General features: G+C 47.7%; 1 protein-coding gene across 1 annotated transcript in view; it reads right to left on the bottom strand.

The window, feature by feature from the left end:
* The window catches only part of ADCY5 (adenylate cyclase 5), a 241207-nt gene that overhangs the window by 14088 nt on the left and 209253 nt on the right, over window positions 1–17866 (bottom strand). Inside the window, exons 12-15 of the mRNA XM_007943916.2 lie at window positions 17497–17584; window positions 6540–6656; window positions 5877–6041; window positions 1962–2137 (exon numbers count right to left, since the gene is read on the bottom strand). Of these exons, the coding sequence (XP_007942107.1) occupies window positions 1962–2137; window positions 5877–6041; window positions 6540–6656; window positions 17497–17584 (546 nt within the window). The remainder of the gene's footprint in view (window positions 1–1961; window positions 2138–5876; window positions 6042–6539; window positions 6657–17496; window positions 17585–17866) is intronic.

Genomic DNA, 17866 nt, shown 5'->3' on the forward strand with positions numbered 1-17866 from the left:
GGTGGCATAGTGCCTAAGGCATCTGACTGCTAACCAGAAGGCTGGCGGTTCAAACCCACCAGCCACTCCTCGGAAGGAAGATGGGGCAATCTACTTCCCTAGTGATGCCGCCTCGGAAGCCCAAGAAGGGGTCGCTATGGGTCGGGTCCAACTCAACAGCAGTGAGTTTGGTTTGGTTTATATGAAATATCTAGAACAGGCAAATGCACAGAGACAGAAAGGGGACTGGAGGCCACAGAGGCTGCAGGGAGGAAGGGTGGAGTTACTGCTTGGTGGGTCCTGAGCTTCTCTTTGGGGTGATGAAAATGTTTTGAAAATAGATGGTGTGAACGTTGCACCACTTTGTGAATGTAAATAATCTCATTGCATTGTGCACTTAAAAAGGGTTACAATGGTAAATTTTATGTTATATATATTTTACCAGAATAAAACAATAATTTTTTAAAAGATTAAAAAAAAAAACTTCACCACTCCAGACCTGCTCTAGGATAGAGACCTCTGGGTCACCCTCCAACGGGACTGCAGCCTGTGCCACTCCTAGTGCTGGTCTCTCCAGTCCTCTGCCCAGAGCCCCGCACAACTGCCAAGTTCCTCCTTGAATCTGACTGAGATCCTTCATTATACCTTCATTTCCTCATCTGATCCGAGCGACAGAGACTTGTCACACACATTTTTTCCCTCCATTTCCCAATGTGTGTCTTGTGTGTGCACAGGGTGGTGGTGATGGGAAGAAGAGGGAACTTTGTATTTGACACTTTCCATGCATTTCACTACCATGGGTTTGTTATTCCCATTTTCCTGGGAAAAACAGTGAAGTTCAGGAAGAATAACTACATGTTTGTCTGAGGGTGATACTGAAACTCAATTCAACTCAAAGCCAGAGCTCCTTCTCTTCTGGAAGCCACCTCCTTGGAAATCTGGCAGCCTGGACACTTGTACACCCACCACCTCCTGGCTGTTTGACCTAACCTCCCTCTGAGCTTCAGTTTTTTTTGGTCAAGTGGAGGCAATCCCTATTTCCAGGGATGCTGCTATCTGGGGTTTTGCTGGGCAGAGGTAGCTCCACAGGTGCCGGCTTCTGAGGAGACTGCCCTGCCTCTTTGCCAAGGAAAAGGTACTGCTGCAGCAGACACAGCCCTGAGTGAGGTTCAATCCCCTCTCATCACCAGGGCCTTTGTGCACTGTCACCTTATAGTAGTGCACATAGTAGGCAACTTTCTGTGGTGGCCCTGCCTACTTTTCTAGGCTAAAAGGATGAATAACAGAAAGGAATAATGTATGTTGAAGTTCCTGGCTCAAGGTAAGACACAGAGCTTGCAAACAACAGAGGTTGTCTCTCTGCTCCCAGCACTCTCACTAGCTATCTGGTTCTGCTGAACCTTGACCTCTCTGGGTCCGAGTTGCCACCAAAAAACAAAACCAAATTCACTGCCATCAAGTCGATTCTGACTCATAGCAACCCCCTTTGGGTTTCTGATGAGGTAAATCTTTATAGAAGTAGATTGCCCAGTCTTCCTTCTGGAATGGCTGGTGGTTTTGAACCACCAACCTTCTGGTTAGCAGTCAAATGCCTTAGGCACTACACCACCAGAGCTCTTTTGAGTTGTTACAGGCAATTGGAATTAGGTACCAATAGTCCCTTAGAGGCTTCTCCATCAAGTAAAGAGCAACTCACTGAGGGCAGAGATCAGGAGTGAGTAGGAAACTGGAGGCAGAAGGACAGTGGGAACAGTTATTCTGAGTCACTCCTATCCTGTGACCACTCCTACCACAGGGGGGAAAGGAAGGAGGGAGGGAAAGGAATAAGAAGCTGGGCCTTGCCCAGGTGGTCAGAGTAGAACATTGTCCAGAGCTGGAAAGGAACAGGACAATCTCCCTTTGAGTCCTCTGCAGCCCCCTGCTCCTCCCGCCTCCCCAAGGTGCCCAGATTTGGTGGAGGGCGTGAGGGAGGTGCTGCATACATGGCATTGGCGGTGACCAGCAGGTCGGCATTGTCAAAGAGCGTGACGCCGGGCACCTCGACGACAAGCACGTAGATGAACTTGATAGCCAGCATGAGCACCAGCTTCCCGATGCAGCTGATCTGCAGGAACACGGAGCAGGCCAGCAGGCTGAGCAGCACGCTGTAGGTGAAATACTGCAGAGAAAGGAGCTGGCATCAGCTCCCTGAGCCCCTTCCTGGATCCTGTCCCACCACCCCCAGGATCTTTCCAGCCTGAGAAGGCCTCCGGTGAAAGTAGGACATGGGGCTGGTGAGGGTTCTGGGGATAGTTCTGCTGATACCAACAGGTATGATGTAACATGAAGAGCCCCAGTTAGAAACCAGGAGACAGGGCTCCAATCCGAGTTTGGCCAGGACCCAGCAGGACAAATTGATGGTTAGCTCCAGGCTCCAGGCTCAGAAAGAACTGGGGTTTATCCTGGTCCAATATGGATTAGTTGTGTGACCTGGCCTCTTTACTCAACCTCTCTAAGCCTCTATTTCCCTAGCTGCAAAATGGGAATAATAGTCTCAATCTCACTCTGACTATCACATAAAATAAAACCACTTGGCACTGTGCCTGGCACCCTCAATCACTCTGGGTGCACAAGCCCTAGTCTCCGATCTGCAATTTTGAAATTTGAAAAAATAAAAAGGGTTTTCATAGCTCACGTGGTGGCACCACCTGAATTGGCTTTATTTGGCTGCAACACCTGTCCTAAGTGATGAGACACTAATTATCACCCTTATTTAGCTGGCTCCCTGTGACTCTTCATAAGGACCTCTTCTTAGCCCAGTGGCTAAGGCATTCGGCTGCTAACTAAAAGGTCGGTGGTTTGAGCCCACCGACTGCTCCCCAGGAGAAAGACAAAGCAGTCTGCTTCCCTAAAGATTTATAGCCTTAGAAACTCTACCAGGTCACTGAGTGGAATCAGCTGGACAGCAGTGGGTTTGGTTTGGTTTATACATTTTGCTTACACTTATACAATATTATACAATTTAGACAATATTACTGGGTTTCATTATCAGGTGCTGTCCCAGACTCCACTGGGAGCGTGAGGTCACGTTTTAAAATGTGAAAATTTCAAAGTCCGTAATATATTCAGCCTCGAAGTTTTCAGAGAGGGGTTCTGGCCCTGTACTGTTTACTCTGGGGAGAATCTCTTCTGATCTCTGAGCCTCAATTCTCTCCTCAGACAACTAAGGGGCTGGATCAGGTGATCTCACAGGTCCCCTTCCATGCCACTATCCTGACACTAATCCTAGATGTCAGCCACTATTATTTTGTCCTTTAAATTTTTTTTTTTTTTTTAATTTCAGAATCAGGTACTAGGACTCTTACTGTCTCTACATTGGGCTAGGGGCCAATTGGTACTGGCAGTGGGTAGGGGAGGGGGGCACAGTTGGACACTGCCTCTCCAGGCTCTTGGCAGGGGCCAAGAGACGGACTGCCCAAGGGGCTCCTCGTGATTGGATGGTTAGGGAGGACCAGCCTCACTCAAGTCACTACCAGCAATAGGGCAGAGGAGGGAGCAGGGAGGGTATACTCAGATAATTCTGCCCAGAGCCCCAGCTACCTGCTCTTGGAAGATGGGGAGGGGACACTGGGAGCCACCTGTATTCCCATGTAGACCCTGGGCCCAGACAACCAGAAGGCCAATGCTTAATGCTGAGGTCCCAAAAGGCTCAGGGTCTGTGAAGAACTGCTAAAGTAAGAACAACACAAGCAGGGGTTGGGCCGGCCCAAGAGCTTCCCGGCCAGCAAAGCTTGGGACTGGCTCGCTTGATGAGGGCCGAAGGAAAGGACCCACCATTCCCTGAAAATGTGGAGCCGCAAACAGGCCCTGCTGCTCCACCCTCCATCCCAACACTCCTCAGACTCTTCTGTGCCAGGACCACTGAAGGGCAAGTATGAGACCAAAAATGGCCGCTGCTCCTTAGCAAACAGGCCTCAGGAGCCACTCCTGAGGGCTGCTGGCTGTATGTGAGAGGGAACAGAGCCTGGGGAGTGGAGGGTAGTGTGCATGGGAGGCTCAGGCTAACTGTGGAGCATGGTTGGCCACTTGGAGGAGAGGGGAGCTTGCTCAGGGCCCAAGAACAGGCAGGGGGAGAAGTGCTTATGTAAGTTAGCATGGGGGAGGCCTATTTCTCACTGGGCTCTCTGTACAACACGATGGATGGGGCTCCTCCCAGGGTAGGGAGCAGGAGGCCAGCACTGTGACCAACCATGATACCTCATGGCTGTCATCCTGATCCTTGTTGTGGGCCATGTGTCCTCTCCCCAGAAAGGGCACATATACCCAGGGACTGCCATCATCTTACAGATTTCATGTGAGCCCCCAGACGTTCTCCTCTGTCTCAGGGGGAGCAGGCAACTAGGGGAGTGAGTGGGGAGAGGTGACAGCATGGAGCAGACGCCCTGGGCTGGAAGCCTGGTCCTGCTGCTCCCCAGCAACTGCTTCCCGAGGACTCAGAGCGGCGTGAATGACGCCTTTTGAATATCACAGGTGCTTAATATATGCTGTTCTCTGAATAAGGGTCCTTGGCGTTTTTAAACCCGGAAGTCTGTAGGTATAAGGTTTGTTCTCAGAGTGATGAAAATGCAGTAAAATTAGATTATGGTGATGGCTGCAGAAATTTGTGACTACGCTAAAAACAACTGAGTCATACACTTTCTAAATGGGTGAACTTTATGGTAGCACTGATTTGGGACTATGTTCCCTTTGCTCCCCTTCTTGCTCTCTGACGCCAACAGCCTTGAGGGCTTAGGCAGCTTCTCCAGACGCCCCCGACAAGCTGAGGGTCCAGAAATAGCTTTGCCCAGGTTAAGAGCATGAACTCTGGACCCAGACGACCTGGGAGTGAGCTCTGGCCTTGCTACTCTGTGAACTCAGCCAAGTTACTTAACCTCTCTGTGCCTGTTTCTTCATCTGTATAAAGGAGATAATAACAATATCTATATGTCATAGAGTTAAGGAGCTCTGGTGGTGTAATGATTAAGTCGTTTGGCTGCTAATCAAAAGGTTAGTGGTTTGAACCCACCAGCTGCTCCATGGAAGAAGGATGGGGTGTTCTGCTTCCATAAAGATTTATAGCCTTGGAAATCCAATGGGGATCACTATGAGTCGGAATCAACTTGATGGCAGTGAGTTTGGTTTTGGTTTGATGTCATAGGGTTAGGAGCTCTGGTGGTACAGTGGTTAAAGCACGTGGCTGCTAATAAAAAATTTGGTGGTTCAAACCCACCAGTTGCTCTGCAAGAAAAGATGTGACAATGTGCTTCCGTGAGGATTACAGCCTTGTAAACCCTATGGGGCAGTTCTACCCTGTCCTATAGGGTCGCCATGAGTCAGAACCTACTATATAAGGCAATGGGTTGGGTTTGATTTTGGTGTGTCACAGGGTTGTTTTGAGGATTAAATGAGTAACTATATGGTAAGCACTGAGCCCAGTGCCTGTCACATGGTAAAAACTCAAAACTTACTGCTGTGGAGTCGGATCTGACTCATAGCAACCTCTCCTTGTGTTTCCGAGGTGGTAGCTCTACAGAAGTAGATTGCCCAACCTTCCTTCCAAGGAGTGGCTGGTGGGTTTGAACTGCCAGTCTTCTGGTTAGCAGTCAAATGCCTTAAGCACTACACTATGAGAACAAGGCCGAGCCTCCTCAATTTAGTAATAAAATATATTGAGGAGGCTGGGCCTTGTTCTTGTTTCCCACAGTGTCTTACACATGAGTGAGAATGGGGTCTGGAATAGGAATGAGTCTGAGGGCCCCTGAGTTGCCCCTTGGTGTGTCCAGAGTAGCCCAGACAGAATGGGGGAGGGGCAAACCTCAGCAGTGGGTGTGTGGGGTCCCCATCTGCACTTTCTGCCAGCCCCGCCCTACCCGGGGTACCTCAGGGAAGTTGCAGTTGGGCCAGGGGCTGCCGCAGAAGCCCCGCTCCTCGCCCAGGCTGTAGTTGAAAGCTGATTCCACCACATGGCACGCATTGATCTGGCCCACACTGATGTTGTGCTCATCTGCCAGGCAGCCAAACAGGTCCTTGGAGTTGCATGTGAACTGGGGCCAGAGAAAAGGGCAGTGAGGCAAGGTCAGCCCTGGGGTCAGGGCACAGCAGCCCATCCTCACAGGGCAGCCCATCCTCAAAGGGCAGCGGGGGCTATGTCAACCCTCTGTCTTAGGGGCAGCCTCCTCCCACTGATAGAGACAAAAGAGGAGCCCTGGAGGAGGTCAAGGGAGGCTGCCCAGCTGCCCTGAGTAGAAGGAGGATGTGGTTCATGTCTTCCCTCCTCCAAGGTGGGGCACTTAAACCCTCTTGGGGACTTCCCCTGAGCACTTTCAGGCTGGGATCCCTCCTTGAGAGTGAAGAACTTACAGTTCCTCGCTAAAACACGAGCATCCAATCTGATCCCAGACCTGGGCATCAGCAGATATGATGAAGAATTTCCGGGGAGGGTGAACTCCAGGGTCTGGGAGAAACTCTCCTCTCAGCCTTGTCTGGGAAGGGTTGGGCCCACTGGGGCTGGGGCGGTGCTGGGAGGAGGTGGAACCACCCACCATGTTGACAAAAGCTGACAGGAACACCAGGGTGATGGTGAACACCCCAACCAGGGTGCTGTTCATCTTGGACCTCACAATCTTCCTGGAGAGGGTCTGTAGTGGGGCTGGGAAGAGCTGTCCCAAAAGAAGAGAGAGGGAGAGAGAGAGAGAGAGATGTGATAAAATCCAGTGTGAGAACACCACAGAGAGCCACAGAAGAGCTCAGTGGAAACAGCACCCTCCACCACCTTTGTCTCTCTCTAGTATAACCCAAGGAGCTCTGGTGGTGCAGTGCCTAAGGTATTTTGACTGCTAACCAGAAGGCTGGTGGTTCAGACCCATCAACTGCTCTACAGAAGGAATATGAGGCAATCTACTTCCATAAAGCTTTACTGCCTTGGAAACCCAATGAAGGTCACTATGAGTCAGAATCGATTCGACGGCAGTGCATACGGTTTGGTCGGGGCTTTCCTGACTCTCTAGTATAACCCTCTCTTCCTATACTCTCTTTAGCATAACACATGCTCTCTCCCCAGAGTAGAAGCCTCTAGGCAGCACCATTGCATCATTACTTCCAGACCAACAGCAGTACGTATCTGCAGCTGGCTAAGAGTGAGTCTACCTGGGGAGCTCAGAGGTGGGAGAGCAGCAGGGAAGGAAAGACACTAGCCTGACCCCAACAAGGGAGGAGATGAAAACAAACATTTACCTGTTGTGTAAATTCTGGGCCTTCAGGGCAAAGAGCTCCGAGTTACAACCAGGGAGTCAGGGGTTGGTGGGAGCTAAGAAGACATGGAGGGGCCCAGAATTTTCCCAGGGAGACAAGGCCAGGGAGGCTTCTTGGAAGAAGTGGGGAGCTGTGGGCATGAGGATTCAGAGAAGACCTGGTATCTGGAGAAAGGGACAGGCCCATGGGACAACAGAGCAGCATGAGCAGGGGAGCGAAAGGCCCAGGATATGTGCATTTATTTAAGCCTTTTTTTTTCAGGTAGGAAGCTCCATGGAGTTCCATTTGCCTCACCCAACCCGTCTTGTATTTTCTTCAATTAGACAAATCCTATCTCCACTCAAAAACCCACTGAAGTTTTAGTAATTAAATGCTCAACCTCCAAAGTCCCATTTTTGCCACCAAATCTAATGCAGCTGGCCTTGCGTACCTTATCTCCCAAGCTACCTGGGCTAAAAAAGAACTTGGCAGACAAAAAGAAGCAAAGCAGTGGCTCAGGTTTCTACCCCTGCTGCCTCAACACCTCTTGGTGAGGCCTGTCTGTTGAAACATGCCTGGTGTCAGGGGAACTCACTGCCATCAAGTCAGAAGAGCCACCAGGAGTGGAGCATGTCCTTGGACCCGAGAACCCTGCATAGGACCTCCATGGCAAAGAAATGGTGGAAGCAGAACCACGAGACTGGCAATGAGACAGAGTGGTGGGCTTGCTGGCCCACGTAGGAGAAAATGAAGTGCCTTTGGGCAGGAGGCTTGCTGGAAGAATGGGGTGCACCGATTGGCTGGGCTAAAAGAGCTCTGTAACACTTCCCTGAGCAGGGCAGAGGCCAGGCTGAGAGGCAGAGGGCCAGAGAGAGGCATGCCTTTGGCAAGGTTAAGGGGAGGCTGTCCTGATGGAAGAATTATTTCCTGAGCATTCCTGAACTTGAATCGTAACCTGTTACTTCCCTAATAAACCCCATAATTGTGGGAAACAAACAAATGAACATGCCTGGTGTCCGACGGAAATCTTTAAGGGCAGAGAGGGTGGTGGAGAGAGCACTGGACAAGGAGCCAGGAAATCTGAATTGCAGGCTTCTTTTGCTGTGTGACCCAGAGCAAGTCACATCCTCCCTCTGAAGGTATTCTATTTGTAGGGCTTTTGATGCCTTGAGGCAGTCAGTCCCAAGTTTTATGCAGAATGAGGCAGGCAAAGGCCTCCTCCCCTCTTCTCCCACAAGTGAGTGTTGGAACAGGCAGTCCTTCTTGAGCCCTGGCCATCTCTGTACATTCTTTCTGACTGTCCCAGACCACAAAGCTTATCCATCTCCGGGCACTGACAGCTTCTGTAGTTGGTCACACAGACAACTCAGTCAAGGGGACACAGTGTGAATACCATGTAACCCAGTGGGAAAGGGGACTGTCTTGTGGGCTACAATGTTTGCTGCCAGCTCAAAAAGTGCTGGGCCCTTGATTTAATGTTTTTCAGCATCCCACTGAAGTCCCATGGGGACCTGTCATGTCACCCCCATGGGACTTTAGGGAAAAGGGGGAACCAACACAGATATGCTGATGTTCATGTTCCTTGCTGTGCTGTGAATAATAGAGTCTTTTGTCTTAACCCAGGAGTCTCGTGTATTCTGCTGGTATCCATGAAATAGTAACAAGCTAGTTCCACATGTTGCAAGTAGAGTAAAACCAAGTACCTGGTCCTTCATAGTTCTTGACACCAGCTAAGTAAATGTCCTCTCACCCCTTGGTCCTAAGCTTTGGGCTGGGCATTTGTGCGGGGAAGCCATGTATCTTTCTCATCCCAAGCCCCCCTCCACACTTCCAGCAAGGCCACTTCCTGTTTAGTAGTGGGAAAGAGAGGGACCACAGGGAAGGATAGACCCCACTGGGTTTTGAAGCATCAGCAGAGTCCTAGCAGCCATAGGCTGTTGGCTGAGGGGTGGACACCTTGGACTCATCTCCCCAACAGGGGCAACTCCCAGGTATGTTCACAAACCTGTGGCAATGTTCTGCCCTATGGACTAATAAAGAAGACAATCAAAACCCTCTCAGGCAGTATAAGGAAAGATACTTGTGATTTGGAGGGCATAAGCTTGGATTAAAATCCTGCTCAATAGATACGTAGTTTAATGACTACAAGTAAGTTCAGAAAGAACACATTGATGGTCAACTGAATTTCAACAAGGCTCCCAAGACAATTCAATGAGGAAAGAATAGTCTTCAACAAATGGTGCTGGGACAACTGGATACATGCCTCACACCATACATAGAAATTAACTCAAAATAGACCAGAGACCAACACAGAAGAGCTAAAACCATACAACTCTTAGAAAACATGGAAGTAATTATCTGTAACTTTGCATTAGGCAATGATTTCTTAGAAATGATAGGAAAATCATAAGCAATAAAAGAAAAAACAAAAAACCAAACTTTATCAAAATTTTAAAAATTTGTGCTTGAAACAATACCATCAACAAAGTGAAAAGACAACCCACAGAAAGGGAGATAACACTGCAAATCATATATCTAATAAAGGCCTTGTATCCAGAGTATAAAAAGAACTCTTATAATTCAGTAACAAAAAGACATATAAGGCAATTTGAAAACAGGGAAAGGACATGAATAGATATTTCTCCAAAGAAGATTTGTAAGTGGCTAGTAAGTACATGAAAAGATATCATTAGTCATTAGGGAAATTCAAACCAAAATTTTACATCCACTAGGATGGCCAGAATAAAAAAGTCAGACAATAACAAATGTTGACAAGAATGTAGAAAAATTGACACCTTCGTATACTGCTAGTGGAAATTGAAAATGGTGTACGTGTTTTGGAAAACAGTTTGGAAGTTTCTCAAAATATTAAACATATTGCTTAAACCTTTTCAGTTCTAGTCTCTTGATCTACCAACCATCATTTTGCAATCACCAGGGTAATGACTGACTTAGGTAAAGGTTATCAGAGCCTCCTCCCCTTTATGAAAGGCAGATGGGGAACAGGATATTCACATGGGCTTCCAGGTGAACCTGGGGATCACTAGAGGCTGGACTTAAGCTACTTAAAAAAAAAAAAAAAATTCAACCTGGAAGGTAGCTCTAACATCTAATGAATGATTGACTCATGCATTGCATTGGCTTGCTAAAAACCGACTTTCCTTGTCATCCTCTAGAAACACCTGCTCTTGACTTTGAAACCTCAGTAGGAATTGCTGTTATTCTGAATTCTCCAGAACATTTGATACCCTTTCCTGGTACTGGATTATAGAATGTCTAATCTCTTGTAGCTCTGGTAGCATAGTGGCTAAGACACTTGCCTGCTAACCAGATGGCTGGCGGTTCAAACCCACCAGCCACTCCTCGGAAGGAAGGTTGGGCAATCCTACTTCCGTAGTGATACTGCCTCGGAAACCCAAGGAGGGGTCGCTATGAGTCGGGGCCGACTCGACGGCACATAACAACAACAACAACAATCTCTTGTAATCAGAAAACTCATCTCTATGTCAACCCTAAAACCCAAGTAGCCCCAGAGTGGATTTTAAAGCTCTCTATCTGGAGTCAAGCCTCCTAGTGGGGCCTCACTACAGCTGCAATCAGATCTTGGAGAACATTTGTATGGAAGATAATTGTGTCTGCACAAACCAACCACTCAGTGCCTGCTCACAATCAGAGATCAGAAAAAGAACGGATTTTTGAAAACTAAGTTTAGAACTGGTACATTCTCAGTCTGATGAATTCTAATCAATTTAATATGAGAAATGGGTGTGGGGACCTAATTAATAAACCATGACAGAGACAGACAGTTTGGATCCTGACCTGAGTGTCTCTGAGCAAACTGATGACATTCCTGGGCCCTCTCAGTGCTGAGAGGCCCAAGTGTTGCAGAGATGAAAGAAAGCAATGAAATCTGAAAAGTTTAGGAAAACAGCCTCTTTGACAAGGAGCTATAAAAACAGTAACTTCTGAGTAGCTTAAGGAAAAAAAGAAAAAAGATGAAACACTCAGAGGCCAAACAAAGCAGATGGAAGCCTACAGCAGTATAAGCCTCACTACTCTCACTGTCTGGCCTTTTGGGAGCCAACTGGACATATTAACAAAGGTAGCATCCTGGAGGAGAAGGATCATGGGAATTAGAATGAGCTGGGTTTAAATCCCAGCTATACCATTTCCTAGCTCTAGGACCTAGGTAAATTATCTAACTTCTTTGAGCCTCAATTCATTATCAAAGTGGATGTAATAAAAGACACTTTGAGGCTCAGAACATTGTGGAGCCACAGCTGGAAGTGTGAAAGTCACTGGAGTCTGGAGCCTGCACTGCCTGACTCAAAACCTACAGGAGGAACCTAGGATTCACCTCCTGGAATGAAGAGTTCTTCACCCCCCAAAATAAGAATGTGTATGGCAGCAATACCACCTTTTCCTAATGGACAAAATGTGGCCCTGAGCATGTTGGTGGAAACATGACTTTGGGAATCCTGGTCCTCATAGGATGGAAGACACCTGGGAGATGAGGGGTACTGGTGGTACACAAGACCTGATTTTGGAAACTGACCCAGGAATCCGGGTGAAGTGGTAGAAAGGACACCCAGCAAGGTGGGATTTAATTCATTCAGGCTGCAGACAGAGGACAGGAGGCTCTTTTGGTGGCTGCACAGGAGACAGGGCCTAGAGGAGGTTTGGGTCACAAAAGCCAAGACTTCAGATAATAGGATCAGTGGAAAGCAAACTAAGAGGGAGCCAGTAGCCTGGAGGACAGGGAGATGGAAACACATGCACACATGCACACAGACACACTTGCTATGGAGCTGATAATTGTGTCTGCACAAACCAATCGCACCCTCCCACTGGGCCTTTCTGTACCAAAATCTCAAACAGTAAAGGAGAGTCCGGCCTCTGAGTAAGGATGTGCTAATGAGTCACAGGAAAGCCTGAGGAGCCAGACTAGAGCGTGCGAAAGGAGGCTGCTCCAAGGCTCATGCAAAAGGGAGCAACACCATCTACCCAACGGAGCGATGATGGCATTGACCAGTACAAGCCTGGGTTGCTTCACAGACGATGGGACAAAAGCTACAGAGAGACAGAGGGAACAGTAAGAGTTGGCCCAAGAGTGAAGGGCACTCAAAAGGTGTGAGTTCACCATCTCTGGAGATGACCAAGCACAGGCTAGCCCACCCCTCAGTAGGGTTATCATAAAGGGACTTAAGCCCCAGGTGTGGACTAGGTTGCCTCACTGCCCAGGTCCCTTCCAATCCGAGACTCTGCATCTGTGGACACAGTGTTATGGATTAGCTTGTGTTCTCCCTAAATATGTGTTGGAATCCTAACCCCTACACCTGTGGATGTAAACCTGTTTGGAAACAGGCTTTACTCTGTTATATTAATTAGATGAGACCCAAGTAGGATGGGCTCTAAATCTAATAACTTTTGAGTTATAAAAAATAGTAGATTACACCCAGAGACATGCACACATGCCATGTGAGAATTGTATACAAGCCAAGGAACCAAGGAACACCTAGGCTACCTACAAGGAAAGAATCAACACAGACTGATTTGGACTTTTGGAATTGTGAGAAAATAAATTTTGTTCCTTAAAGTCACCCACTTGTGGTGTTTGTGTTATAGCAGCACTGGACTAAGACCCAGTCTAATGAGGAGGATGGATTTACCCAGGTTTCTATTACAAAAGTAGTTCTGTGGGCACAGGTCATTAAGAATGCCAAGGGAAGGAGGGAGTGATGTGTGCAAATGGACAGACTTGTTTCTGTAAGATGTAAGACAACATCACCAGGACAGGGCACCAGAAAGAAGTGCTCAAGGGAATGATGGCTTAAAGGCAAGGCTTCCAAGAGACAGCTAGGACACCAGAAGGCAGCTCAGCGCTCTGAGATGTGAGACTGGAACTTTGGGGCAAGATGGAGACCAAAGCACCAAATTAGCCTCAGCAGGAAATCAGGGGTGTGTGAGAACTGGATGAACCTCTGTCAGGAAATGACTGAACAGACCCAACGTAAAAAGGCAGTCAGAGTACTCAGTAAGTAAGGAGGGAAAAACCTCCCAAGTGGACTGAAAAGACGAGAGAAAATTTGGCTCCCTGACAGACAGGGAAGATAGATAATCCAGTCTACATCTTCCATTGTCTTCTTCATCTCTCTTTAAGAAGGTTAAAATATGAACACTATAAGGATGTAAGCCCCAGTTGTTATAGGAAAATGGAGAAGTAAATGAAACAGGGAAAAAAAAACTGTGCTTGACAGAACTGCCTGGATTTGGATCAGCAGAGCCTGTACCTTGGGATCATTATGGAATTGCCGTGTCTCATTGGAAAGTCTCTTATCGTGATTTTGTGGTATCGTGAAATTGTAGGAATAAAATGAGAAACTTCTGAGTTTTGGTAAAGGGCAAATCTTTCCAAAGGGAAAACAGAACAACATTGGAAATTACATGAAGTTGAGTTAGCTTTGTGCCAATACCAGAAAAGATGGTAAAATAAAATTTTAGTCAATCCGCCTTCAGTCAGTGTCAATAGTTGTCAACAGCCCATGTCCAGGGATAAGCCGATGCCCAGTCTTAGAGAAAAGAGCAGGCTAATACCCCCTGCTGCAGAAAATCCAAAAAACAGAATTAGCTCTTTCATGTCTTCATGTACTAACAGTTTAATCTATAACATGAAAGAGGAAAGAAGAATTGAATGGAAGATGAGGTCACACTACAAACAACTTTTCAGGTTGAGCTCTGCCTTCCAGGGGGATAAGTGCTGAGAATGGCTATCAGAGGTTGGGAGGGAAGGTGAAGCAAAGACCCCAGGATGGATGTTAGAATCCATTCAACGCATCAATTTGACAGCTTCCAGACTTGCTAAGTCATAACATACTTGTTTTAAAAACAAATTCTTGACTGAAGCCTCATACCTGTAAGATGGCACCAGGCCCCCCTGGTTGAAGGGTGTATGAGGAGAGGCAGTGCTCTGTGCAGGGAGTGTGGGGGGATGCAGGGAGGTGGGTGTTGCATCCACCACCCTCTCCCTGAGGAACCTGGGGCCTTCTCAGAACAGAGTTTGAAAAATCACTGGGTTAGATAAAGGAATTAAGAAAAAGCTTATTGAATTTGACATCGATAACAAAATCGGGTAGATTCATTAATATACACGGAGCAGGAATGGTTTTCATAAAACAATCTTAAAAGTTGGGAAAAGAATTCCCTAGACAAAGTGCCACAAATTCAGAATGACAAATGCAGGCAGTCCTAAGCTGGGACCTGAGGCCTGCTGTCCTCCTCCCTCCCCCACTGCCAGATACACACTCACATCAAGGAACTTAAACTGAATGAAGCCACTATCCTTCAGTCTTACCAGCATACTTCAGCCAACAGAGAAAAAGAGACATCTAGGTTCTGATTAAAAAAACTGTAGATGATTGTTAAATGGATTGAAAAATATGCGTTGTAAATCCTACATCCTATAGTGGTTATAGGTAGCTCTGGTAGCGTAGTGCCTAAGGCACTCAACTGCTAACCAGAAGGATGGCGGTTCAAACCCACCAGCCACTCCTCGGAAGGAAGATGGGGCAATCTACTTCCGTAGTGATACTGCCTCGGAAACCCAAGGAGGGGTTGCTATGAGTCGGGTCCGACTCGACGGCACATTACAATAACAACAACATAGTGGTTATAAGGAGCTCTGGTGGCGCAGTGCCTAAGGCATTTGCCTGCTAACCAGAAGGTAGGCATTCAAACCTACCAGCTGCTCGGCTGAAGGAAGACGGGACAATCTACTTCCATAAAGATTTACTTAGGAGCTCTGGTAGCACAGTGCCTAAGGCACTTGACTGCTAACCAAAGGGCTGGAGGTTCAAACCCACCAGCCAGTCCTCAGAAGGAAAATGGGGCAATCTACTTCTGTAATGATACTGCCTGGGAAACCCAAGGAGGGGTCGCTATGAGTCGGGTCCGACTCGAAGGCACACAACAACAACAACAACAAAGATTTACTGCCTCAGAAACCCAATGGGGGTCACTCCCTTGGAATCGACTCCATGCCAGTGTTTTTTTTTTTTTTCCTTCAATTTTATAGAATCCCATTTGGGAATTGGTTTTCTTTGTTATGTTAATGAGGCATCATTAGTGCAGATGCATTTTAAATCATTCATTTTTGAGATATGAAAGAGCAGATTAAGCAAGTCGAGATGGGGGGAAGATAGGTGCCTCTCCCCAGGATATGAAGATCACCAAGGAATCAAGGAACAGAAGCTGAAAAGAGACACAGTCCTTCCCTCTGAGCCCCAGAGAAAGCCTTTCCCTAGGGCCACAGCCCTGAGTTCAGACTTCTAGCCTCCTGAACTATGAGAATATAAATTTCTGTTGGTGAAAGGCACCCACTTGTGGTATTTCTGTTATAGTAGCATTGTTGTTGTTGTTATGTGCTGTCGAGTCAGCCCCGACTCACAGTGACCCCTCCTTGGGTTTCCGAGGCAGTATCACTATGGAAGTAGGATTGCCCAAATGACATACAGATCTGATTCTGATTTGAATAGTCTAATTAAAAGCCTACAACAAATAAACAAAAACCCTAATCGTTATTTTATCTCAGTTCATAACATAGCTAACAGAAGATTCCTTTTGGGCAAATATGGTATGCTCCCACTTACATGAAATAGACAAATAATAGAGACCAGAGTTTAACACTGGTAACCAGGGGTGGGAGAGCTGGGAATGGTGGGGAAGAAGTCAGCTTAGGGGTGCTGAGTTTCTGCTAATGGTGATGGAATAATTTGGAAACGGAGGGCAGTGATACTTGCACAAAATGATGTACGTAACCAATGTCACTTAATAATACATGTAAAAATTGTTGAATTGGCAAGTGTTTTGTTATATATAGTATACTTACGACATTAAAACAATTAACAAGAAAAGATTCCTTTCAGAGTTCAGCGAAAAGAACTCTTAAGAAGCCACTTTAGCTATATGTTGTGCTTTCATAGCCATGAGATGAAGAAATGAGGACCACCCTTCCAGAAAAAATGCTGGGGAGCGGTGCATCCTGACACAGGCAAGAGCTCTAAGGAGACTAGACCAGGAAAGGCAGGAGCAGACTGAACAGGGGGCAGGTGGGGGCATGATTTCTACCTTAGGGGAGAGGCAGGGTGCCAAGAGTGACCCTACTATGCAGCACAGCGACTGGCTGAGTGCACAGCTCAACTTGTCAAGTGATCTCTGCCAGCTCGGCCCCTCTCTTGGCATTTACTTCCACACTGTTCAGGGGTAGGGCTGAACCATACCAAGTGATCCCGTTCAGTTCTGACAAGAAGTCCACCAAGACCTTGGCCATCAAGTGATTAAACAGTTAACAGATAAATGAAGGAGCCTGTTTGGAGGGTGAGAAGGAAGACTTCCTGTCTTTGGAGATGGCAGAGATTCAGTTCCTCCAGAGAGAGAACATGGTGCCCACTCCAGAGTGTGTAGGAAGGCAAGGCAGGGCCTGAGCCACCCCAGGGTCTGGTTCTGGTTGAGTGTTGTTCTGGTTGACTGCTGTGGAGGAGCAGAGGGTGGCCAGCAGGGGCCAGGGAGGGCTCCTGCTGTCCCAGAGACAGAATATTTTCTGGGGGCCAGGCTCCCTCATCAAGGGATTCTTACAACCACTGAGGGAGGAAATGAGGGAAAAGCTTGGTGGGTAAAGCAAAAAAGGAACCTGAACAATTTCTACAGCAGACCAGGATGGGCTGTGGAATGAAGAAGACAGCATGCCCAAGAGGAGGCTCAGGAGGAAAACATAGAACAAGGAGCCAGCAGGCCACAGGTCCCGAACGAATGCAGACATGACCCAGCTGTGTGGCTGCATTATAAACACTGGGACCTTGTTCCTCATATATGTTGGGGACTTGAAATCCACACTCTCTAAGGTCCCTTCTGGGGCTCTGGGGACACTAAGAGGTGGCAAGAGAGCTCCTCTTTCTTTCAGCTAACGTTTACTGAGCACTGGTCCACACCAGCTTGTGTTCTAGGTGCCCTTCCTTTGTCCCACCTGATACCCAGGGGATGGACAGAGAGAGAGCAAGAGTATTGTCTTGTCACAAAGATTTACAAAGATTAATTGAAACAGCCAATAAAATAAGGCTCCCACTGACAAACAACAACCCCTAGCCTAGCTTATGACCCAGCATCATGTACACCCACCATCCCAAGCATGACAGCTGGGGTCCTGGGAGGGGCCCCTTCCAGTGGCTGGGAAGAAGGAAGAGGTGGCTGGGGGCTCAGAGTATAAACCAGACTCACCTTCACGCAGGAGTAGATCACGGACACAAATACCACCAAGATCAGCAGCACGAAACAGGTCAGGTAGAAACTCAACATGAACACGGAGCTGGAAGTAGAGAGCAGGCTGAGGCATTCTGGGTGGGCCCGGATGAAAGGGGATGGTGACAGAGTAGAGCGGTGTCCAGGCTGTAGGCCTTCAGCTTCTCCTGGGCCCAGCCAGCATGCACAGGTCCCGAGTGACCAGCCTCACAGCTGTAAAAGGCCTGGGGCTCTAAGCCCCTGAGAAGGAGACTGAAGTTTCTACTTTTCCCCTAAACCCACTGCCCAGTCTTTTCTAGCCCCTGGGCTTACAGGGCTATACAGACCGCTCAGGAACACCCCCCCCCCC

Source organism: Orycteropus afer, unplaced genomic scaffold (assembly GCF_000298275.1).
Source record: "Orycteropus afer afer isolate SDZICR_OR568_19922 unplaced genomic scaffold, OryAfe1.0 scaffold00114, whole genome shotgun sequence".
NCBI lineage: Eukaryota > Metazoa > Chordata > Mammalia > Tubulidentata > Orycteropodidae > Orycteropus > Orycteropus afer.